This window comes from Lactuca sativa, chromosome 3 (genome assembly GCF_002870075.4).
Source record: "Lactuca sativa cultivar Salinas chromosome 3, Lsat_Salinas_v11, whole genome shotgun sequence".
Classification (NCBI taxonomy): Eukaryota; Viridiplantae; Streptophyta; class Magnoliopsida; order Asterales; family Asteraceae; genus Lactuca; species Lactuca sativa.
Window position 1 is genome coordinate 46,989,649 of NC_056625.2, and position 10,502 is coordinate 47,000,150.

At 34.6% G+C, this 10,502-nt stretch overlaps 1 protein-coding gene across 1 annotated transcript; it reads left to right on the plus strand.

Annotated features, from left to right (window-relative positions):
* The first annotated feature begins 6,508 nt into the window (after nucleotides 1–6,508).
* On the plus strand, nucleotides 6,509–10,238 carry LOC111909095 (pentatricopeptide repeat-containing protein At2g26790, mitochondrial). The gene has a single exon (XM_023904884.3). It carries the CDS (start codon nucleotides 7,121–7,123, stop codon nucleotides 9,515–9,517), a length of 2,397 nt encoding a protein of 798 aa, XP_023760652.1. The 5' UTR covers nucleotides 6,509–7,120; the 3' UTR covers nucleotides 9,518–10,238.
* Nucleotides 10,239–10,502: the final 264 nt, after the last annotated feature.

The following is a 10,502-nucleotide window of genomic DNA, read 5'->3' on the forward strand; positions in this document are numbered from 1 at the left end:
CACATGGGTTTGTGGTGGTGCTTTTTCCCCCCACCACCGACGTTTCCTTGTCCTCTAAGGGTGGTTGGTGGGTTGGTAGAAGTTAATGAAGGTATTAAATCGACTTAGGTGGAAGACGAGTCCACTCGTCTATGACTCGATGCTGACTCACCCACTTACTTGGCACTCCACACAGTAGTATTACCTTCAAATGTGGGTTAAATTACCAAAGTGACCGATCATTTACAAGTACAAGCCCTTTAAATGCAAAAAATAGTCACGATTGACCATTTAAACCAAAATACGAAAGATAGTTGGGCTACAGTGACAATTTCCCTTTGATTAAATCTTTGAATTCTAATCGTTAGTTTTGCTAGTATCCCAAGTTTCAATTCCATATGGCATGATCAAATAACTTAAACATGTTATTATTTTTGCATGACATCAACCATTTTCAACATGTGTCTTGAATTTTTAACTATTTTCACATGACATCAACCCATGTTTTTATTTATCCAAACAACCAACCCAATTCTTATATGAAAATTTACAAATGCTTGGTTTCCTGTTTAATGTTTTTTTTTTTCGCCAAACACGATAATATTGTTGCTATTTATTAAATAACATAATTAAATTGGAAACCAAATTAATTTAAATGAGTTTAGTTATTTTATAAGTTATTCAAGACAACTGGATGGTAAACCAATACCAAATAAATACAAATGTAGGATTTTTAATTAGTCTTAAATTTTAGAAATAACAATTAAACCAAAGTAAGAAACCCTAGATTCATTCTTTCGTGACACCGATTCTTACATCTTCCATGGTCTCATCGCCACCCCGTCGGAAAAGCTATGTCCACCGTGAAGAAGAGATTCTGTCAGCCAAAACCATCCCAAAACTCATCAACTCTTTGCCACAATAGGGTGGTCGAACTTTTTGAATAAACATTTCATCATTTTCTATGTTTGTAAATTATAGGTAATTAAACTACATATACGTTGTCACGTTTGCCAATAAGGCGATGTATAATTGATAATGTGATGTAATTGTTGGGTTTTGAGCATTCTAACACTCCTAAGGTGTTCATGCAACCCTAAATACCTTGGATCTATGTTTTCACTAATTATACATGCAATGGTGTTTCCAAGGTATTAAACATATAACTAGCATACAATTGTCATATACCACACAAGAATCTAGTTAGGATAACATATCTTATGGTGGGAGATTGAAGTCTTGATGTATCTAGCCTTAAGAGCTTAGCCCAAATAGTGTGGAAGCCTCAAGTGGAATCACAACACATCATGGACAAAGGAGGAACTTGAGAGAGAATCTCCATGCACCCAAAACCACCATGAACTCCAAGAATACACAAGTGTCGATTTTGGACAATGAAGTATGTATTTATATACGGGATTTCTAGGGTCAAGGATATAAGCCAAATCCATACTCATGGGTCTTATGATCCATGGTTCATGTGGCCCAACTCTTTATGTATCCATACATAAACTTGGTCCAACATGGATCATAAGCCCAACACACATAAATATAACTAATTAACATAATTAGTCACCATAGATTTAATTAGTCTCTATTTGATCACTAAATTAGTTCTAAATTAATTCTTGATCAATACTAATTAAAACCATATGATTTCATATTAATATATTAGAACTTATAATATATTAATAAATCATATATAACCTTCTCTCAAGAGCCCATCCTAACAAATTTTCCTGATGATATGCAACCCAAATGGAGCATGCTACTCTCGGGTCAAGTACATACCAATAATAGTTATGGGCTTAGACATCTAATCCAAGTAACCTCATATTGTTAAACTGAACCATTGTAAACTAAAATGTTTCTTCTTCTTAAGGTCCAGCCTTATATCTAAACCCTTTGCTTATAACAATTCTAAATCATATTTTAACAAAAAAAAAATTTACAATTTACCAAAAAATTTGTTAATAGCATATGGTTCGTGTGAAAAGACAAAACCAACCTCCTTAACATTTAAAGTTCTTAAGATATGTAACATCCCAATGTTAAGGTACTTCTAAATTTACCCCTTTAAGTTTATTATATGACATTTTGGTCCCTAAGTACAAGAGAATGTGCCTTGAAGCCCTAGTGGCATTTTCGTAATTTTAGGCAAAAGAAGTACGCCAAGCATACATGTATGTACGTTGAGTGTACTAGGGCGTGCTCTAGTACGCTGGGCGTACACTTATGTACGTGGGGCGTACTAAATAAAGTTGGAAACCCTAATTTTTAGCTTTGGGTGGTACTTAAGCATCTTTATGGCCTCATTTCTCTTCACCTAATCAGCCTCTACCCTTTCTTCATGATTTGAAACCCTAAAAGCATCTTGTGAGGCCATTTCAAGCATTAAAGAGTGTCTTTGTGTGATTAGAAGAGGAAGGAAGAAGATCAAGCTCAACTTGGAGGATGAGACACCTTAGATCTGGGATTCATCTTTCATTTGCAAGCCTTTCAAGGTATAAAGCTTGCACATTTGTCTCTTAATCTTGTAGATCTAGTAATGGGGGTTTACGTAATATTTTTGGTCCCAAAAGTCTCATCTTGAGCATGACATGTTCTGGACGTTTTGATTTGTCTTTTCAGACCCTAGGAGGGGTCCTTAGCCATAAAAATGAAGTCCCTTTGATTAGTTTTGATCCATGCATCTTGTAGGAGGTATTAATTGATTAAGACCTTGTGTTAAGCTCTTACTAGACGTATAAAGTCACAAAGTTGGAAACTTTATGACTCTAGGGTGTGTTTTGGTCATGGATCTGAAATATGGGCTTAAGTGCTTAAGCCTTTAAGCACTAAATGGAGTTTGGAAGCTGCGAGGGTATGCCTTACGTACATGGGAGTACGCCCCACGTACTCAGTCAACCGCCCCGATTGTGGTCTTCTTCGAGGCTTCGCATACGCTAAGCGTACCTCCGGAGTACGCCCCACGTACTCGCATGGGCTAGCCTTGTTAAGTTGACTCGACTGGGTTGACTCGATTGACTTAGTGGTTTGACCAGTTGACTTTGACCAAGTTTGAACTTGAGGGTATTTTGGGATTTTAATGGAATTAGTCATTTGGTGGAAATAGGTACCATTAAGAGAGTTGAGATTCGGAGTCAGGCCTCATCAGTTTTGTTCAGTTTGCGAGGTGAGTTTTCCTTACTGCACTTGTGGGTCGAAGGCACCAATGCCGACCCATTGGATTGACATCCTGTTATGCATGCTATTGTGTTGTAGTGATCTCTTAGATCGATATCCTGGTATATAGGATGATGCTATGCTTAGTGATCTGTAGATCTGTTGAACTGGTTGTAGACTGCTATATGATTATCTGTTATATGTGCTCATGTTTGGTCGGTGGCTGAGGCTTCACTGCTTTGTGCATAAGCCAACAGACCGGGGCATACCAATCCGATGGTTGAATGGGCCCGGGGGTATTCCATCCCGATGATGATTGGACCCATAGTATGTTGACATTCCAACTTGATGGTTGAGGGGTCTGGGGTATTCCAATCCGATTGTTTATTGGACCCATAATATTGGCATTCCAACTTGATGGTTGAGGGGCCTAGGGTATTTCAACCCGATGATTGATTGGACCCATAGTATGTTGTTATTGTATATGTGTTATTTGTTCGTGTGTTAGTACTTTGGGGGAACTCACTAGGCTTTGGACTTACAATTTTGGGTTATGTTTCAGGTACCTCAGATGATCGTGGGAAGGCGAAGGCGTGATCATGAACCTCCTCGTGTTTTGATTTATGATTTTGGGAAAAATATGATATTAAACATGTTTTGAAAACTATTTTGTAAAGAATGATGATTTGTGGATTAGTTTTAAAATTTAATTTTTTCATGAATTTTATGGATGTTATAAGATATTTCTCTCCCCGTGATTTAGTAAAACTCGCTATGTTGAATGGTGAAAACTCTGTGTGAATCGTTCAAACTGCATGAACATAATTCAATAGTGATAAAGATTAAAGAGAAATTCTAACATAAGTTTTATATTAATTACTAACCTTTTCCAAATCAAAAGGACCAAAGTAAAGAGATCTTTCAATTCAAAAGTATCAAATCCAGCAAACTGCACTTCATGTTGAGGTCAAAAATCAAAATAACTACAAAAAGGAGTATACATTTAAGAAACAAAGAAACATGAAGTACCCTCTACGCGAGACAACGCCAATAAGGCTATGTATAATCACAAAAGAGCAACCTTGACCAAAAATGGGTTATAGTCATAAATTATAAAAAATGATAGCAAATGAGTTTCTTCTTATTATATAATACAAATAAATGTAATAATGGATCTAAGAAGCCTACTTATTGATCTTAAATTATAAAAATTGTTCCTTTAATCACATAGGTTACTTGATCCCTACAAGTATTATTTACTCTTGGATAATGTTGGATATCTATTCGGCCAAAAAGAACTATTTTGCCAAGCAAAAATCGTTATCTAAAAATTAGTTAGGATGGCTACCATAGTCAAGGCAAAAATTACGCAAAATAATAATAATAATAATAATAATAATAATAATAATAATAATAATAATAATAATAATAATAATAACATAAGAATGTAGTCTTTCCTGCCTCAACAAGTTGGCCCCTGTTATGGGTACCATTGTTAAAGCAAAAAACATTGAAAAGTATTCATTTCAGCCTCATCAAGTTAGGCTAATATAAAACTAGTTGCATACACTCAAAACAAGAAAAACGAAACTCCAAAACCGATTTCACTTATTAAACCTTGATGTATTTTTTTTTTTTTTTTTGGCTAACTTATTCTATTTCCAGGTTAACTCCCCGGTGACATTGCATACTTGGCATGCCACATAGGCATTTTTTTTTACTTCTATACCTAATATTTTGGTAGTTTTTCCGGTTTAAATCCGGGTGCTATGTAAATATATTAAGTATAATTGTATTTAATCATTATAAATTGTTATGATTCTTTGTATGCTTAGATATAAATTTCTATTTTTATGAATTTGCATGCTAATCGATGTGAAAAGATGTTAAGTCAATGAGTCAATCATGTACATGTTACATCTCATGCATATGGTTCATGGGTGAGATGACTTTGTGTGGTTCGGACAATCTATATGGATTTTAGGTTTATCAAGTGCTTTGATGATTCTAGATAAGTTGTCCCTAGCTATGTGATACATTCATGATGAAAAGGCTCATGGACATGCAAGCATACGAGGATTGAAACATGACATGCAAAGGACACGATGGACGAAACAAGGATATGCAAATGCATGAATGTCGAAACAAACCCAAGAACGTGCAAAGAAAATGGGTGATGAAGGAGACCAAAAAGTATGTATACACATAGTCTTAGTATAGCGGTAAGTTTCCAAACCATATGGATCGTGTTTTTGGATTTTGTAAAAGTTAATCGTTTGGTCTATTTTTGTGGGCATGCTCAATATCATTTTTTTTTTTGAAAAACATGGTTCATGTATTTTTAAGGTTCCATGACATTTTGGGTTTCCCTTGGACCGAGACAAATTTTGTTTTGGGTTTTAGTCATTTTGGGCCAGTTTTACTTTTATGGGCTTTTTCAACATCCTTAAAAATAACTAATTAATTATGAATATTTATTATTTTTTAATTACATACAATTGATTTTTTTTTTCAAATTGGCATGGTGTATATAATAACATTGGCAAATGCGACAGCTGTGAAAATGCACCCTATAGGTCGCCCATGCTGAACGTACCTAATGGTTCATCATGTGGTGGTTAATCGCAAAGTACTAATAATATTTTAGACGTGTTAAGGTTTGAACCTTAGATATTCTTTATGAAATCAACCACTAGACATTCTATATTAGGAGCAAATATGGCCAATGTGACTGTGTTATCTATGCAATACTTTCATCACTCATGATCCTGGCATGTTTCATCATCCAAAATAAATATGGAAATCATCATAAATTCATCATTGAGTCATCATAGAGTAGTAACTATGTTTAACCAAAAAATGCCAAAGTGTTAAATGTTTTGTAAGAGCCACAAATTTGGAATTTTGTGGAAAGAAAATGTTGATGTGGTATGTCATATCATTCCTGAACAATAAAATCATCATTCTTTATGAATTAAATTCAAATCAAACATAAAATAGAAGGTTAAAATCACTTACAGAGTTATTTAATGCTTCAAACTCCAAAACTGTTCCTGGATGCACCAAAGACAGTTTGAAATTTTGAATACTAAAATGCTACAATATTATATTTTGTACTAAATGGAGTTAGAGACCCACTTTAATTATGTGTTTTGCAAAAAGGTGATAAAAGTCTCACCTTTTCCAATCTCAATTATATACAATTCTCACCATTTTGTTAACGACAAATAAGATGCAAATTGCAAATGGAGTCAAAGACAGTTACAAGGCATCTCGCAAATAAATGGTGAAAACGTTATTAAAGTAGGACCAAACGAAAGTAAAAGGTAACTTTTTTCTAGATGGACCTCAAATGTAGATTAACAAATAGTTTAGGTACCATTTTACACTAATAGTATAGTCAAGGGTTCTCATTGAAATCAGGATTCTGGCACATCGCTCCCTCGCTTAAACCCTGACGTTGCTCCGCTATACCTTCAACCGCTGTCAAACCTTAACAAAGGTTCTGAATTTTTTATCTATTGCCTCTCTTGATCCATCTATGGTCTGATCGGTTTAGGCAACAGATTCTCTACATCGCATACTGCTATTTATTTTTCTTTCTAATGACACAATCACTTCTCCTCATATGATTAAGATACTTTTTTGGTCGTGGTTAATAAGGCTTCTTCTTTTCAGTCCTTCTGTATTGGAACTCAAGTATCTTCTCGGAGCATACCCTATCCACGAGCTCACCTGTAGGATAAAGTTGCTAAGTGCATCAATTTCTTCCCAGAAAACCTCGAAGCATTTGGTCTTGTGCAATGTGCTTTCCTGCGCTTTATTATTCCAGAAAGCAAAACACTTGACTGGAATCTTATCCAACGGAAGGCGAGCTGCTAAAAATCGATTTAGGTTTTAAAAGGGGGCGGTTATGTAAAGGAAGGGCGATTATGTTTTGCTGTGCGATTTCTTTTTGAATCCCCATGTTACTTCCATGTGGGTTCCTCTAATCAGGTTAGTTTTTCGCCGTAATTTGGTCAAATGTGACTATACTATCCGATTTAATTCAGTTTCATCACTTGCCAAGTTACCCTTCTCCGACTCCGACGTGTCGGATTCCGGTTCAGATGAAAATTCTTCATTTTCCCACAAAAGTAGTAGTTCCAATTCATTCGATCATTCTCGCATTGTGTTTTATAGATATAGATTCACCAAAATCTTAGCCCACTTACAATTAAAACCCAAAACTGCATTGTTTTTAATTACCCATTTGAAAGAATGTGGTTTTAAGCATGATGTTGTAACTTACATGGCTGTTATAAGGTTTTTTTGTTACTGGGGTATGATGAAGAGGTTAAACTGTTTGTTTCTGGAGCTTATTGATGATAAAATTGGGGCTTTTGGTTTTGAAATTTCTGATCTGTTTGAAGAATTGTTGGAAGAGATGAATGTGGATGGCTGGAATTTGTTTGGTAGAGCAGTTGATGCTTTAGTCACTGCTTTCTGTGAAGTCAGGAAGTTTGATGAGGCTTTTAATGTGTTGTTAAAGATACAGTCTGGATTTCTCCCATCTGTATATACCTGTAACTTTTTAATGAAACTGTTGGTTGAAGAGGGCAAAGTGGATAAGGCTATGGCAATTTATGAACATTTGAAGAAGAAAGGTTTCTGTCCAAATGCATACACCTATGGGATTGTGATCAAAGGACTTTGCAGAAAGGGTTGTTTAGAAGAAGCTCGAGATGTATTTGAAGATATAAAGGAAACTGGACTTGAGAATACTTTCACTTTTGGTTCCTATATTGATGGACTTTGCTCAAATGGCTACTCAACTTTGGCTTTTGATTTGCTAAAAGGGTCAGATTCACCTATAGATGTTTTTGCTTATACTTCTGTCATTCGTGGTTTTGTAAAAGAGTTAAAGCTAGAAGATGCAGAAAGTGTCTTTCTTCATATGAAAAATCTCGCAATTGTCCCGAATGTGTATTGTTACGGTGCTTTAATCCAAGGGTACTATCGGAAATTGGATATTTTCAAGGCCTTGGATCTTTATAATGAAATGTGTTCAAAGGGTATCAAAACAAATTGTGTAATTGTGAGCTTGATTATGCAATGTTTGTGTCATATAGGGATGTCATCTGAAGCTGTAAACGAATTCATGTACGCAATGGAATCCGGTGTTTTTCTTGATGAAATCTCATTTAATATTGCGATCGATGCTCTATGTAGACTAAGGAAAATGGAAGAAGCTATGGAGCTTCTAGAAGTGATGAAAAGGAGGAAAATGAAAGTAGATGTTAAGCATTACACCACTTTGATTAAAGGGTATTGTCTCCAAAGTGATCTTCTAAATGCTTTAAACATCTTCATTGAGATGAATCAAAATGGGTTGAAACCCGATACCATTACTTTCAACATGCTTCTTGATGGGTTCTCAAAATGTGGCCTTTTCAAGGAGACGATGAGTCTTTATGATGATATGTTAGCACAAGGTTTAAAACCCACAAGGGCTACAAACAATGCTATAATCGAGAGGTTATCCCAATGTGGAAAAGTGAAGGAAGCAGGGTTATTTTTTAATAATCTTGAAAGAAAAAGCTTGAATGATTATGTTGCTATGATGAACGCATACTGTGACACAAACAATGCAATCGAGGCGTACAAACTTTTTCTTACATTATCCAATCAAGAAAAGGAAGTGTTTTTAGCGTCAAAAGCTTCTTGTTGCCAGAAACTTCTTAGTTGTCTATGTGAAAAAGATGAAACCGATAAAGCTTTAATCTTCTTTAAAGCACTATTGAAATCAGAAAATGGTCCTTCTAAAATTATGTATAGCAAACTCAAATCGGCTTATTGTCGTGGTGGAGATATGAAAATGGCAAGGTGGGTTTTTGATAAGATGATTGCAAGAGGAATAAGACCCGATGTTATCTCCTACACGATTATGTTAGATGGATATTGTCGTGTGAATTGTTTAAAAGAAGCCAAAGATCTTTTCAATGACATGATAAATCATGGTATACAACCTGATGTCATAACTTATACGGTTTTGTTTCAAGGGGATTTTAAATCCGGGAGAAAAGAAAGGGTTTTGACACGAGATTTAACCCCAGTCCAAGAGTTTGCTCCTGATGTTATTTTGTTCAGAGTTTTGATGGACGATTATTGTAAATCAGGGAAACTTGAGGGTGCTGTTGGTCTCTTTAATGAAATGATTGAACGAGGTGTTAGACCAGATACTGTAATATACACTTGTCTTATGCGTGGGTTTTGCTCTCAGGGTTTTGTGGAAGAGGCTGAAATGCTTTATGGTAGGATGGTATCTGAGGGGGTCCCACCCGATTCAAGTACCATGGCATTGATAAAGATGATGAAAAGCAAGAAAATGTGATTTTAAGGACTTTGGAGTTTTTGGCAACTTTGTACATGTTTGACATATGAGGGCACTCACTTGTATATTCTTCACCTTCTTTTTGGTTTTTTGTAAAGTAAATCTGTAGGTAAATGCAGTATTTGAGCTGTTTTCACAAAATTGGAACAAAAATGAAAAAAAAATGGTTAAAGGTACCTAGGTGGAGTAGTAGCAAAATATCTACATTTCATTGCCATTTCGACACATAATGATCTAAGTGAGACACTTTTTGTCAATCATGGCATCCTACTTTCTATTGCAGCTTTGTACTTCAAGAATGTTTCTCATTAAGACATTGTACTTTGAAAATATATCCAATTATAGCAATGTACTTTAATTTTTTTTTCTTAATAGGATACTATACAGTGAAAAATCAACTTAATTATTACAGTGAGAAAATGGCTTTGTATTTGTATGATAGTGCTATAATTGGGTACAGTTTTCAAAGTACATTGATGAGTGGGAAGAAATGAAGGTAGGATGCTATAATAAACATATCAATAAAAAGTCCTGTTATTTCTTGCATTTAACCAAAACAAAATTATCATGGAATTTAAGGACTATATTGAACAAATAAGAAAGTGATATCAAGTAAGATGCATTTGGTTGATTAGAGAGGGGATTGTTAGTATTCCATCATCATCTAAATTTGTATAGTTAAGAGATATAGGGGCTGCCAAAAATTGGGGTTTTAATTATAGTGCTTCTCTTTATCAGTTTTATTTATTTATTTTTATTTTATTTATTTTATTTATTTTTTAAATATATATAAAAGATTGGGGAATTTTTTAAAGCGTTTTAGTAAATGAAGATTAGTCAATCTACCATTGTTTGGTAAATGTATATTTTTAATTAATATCTCTTGATTTAAAACTCATCCATTGACGATAAACTTAAATTTCATATATTTAGTCAATTAAAGATCAAATATCGCCAAATTTCTATATAATTGGTTAGAATTTTC

Excerpts from the sequence above, each read along its gene's own strand:
- LOC111909095 (XM_023904884.3), top strand. The coding sequence starts at position 7,121 with ATGTGGGTTCCTCTAATCAGGTTAGTTTTTCGCCGTAATTTGGTCAAA.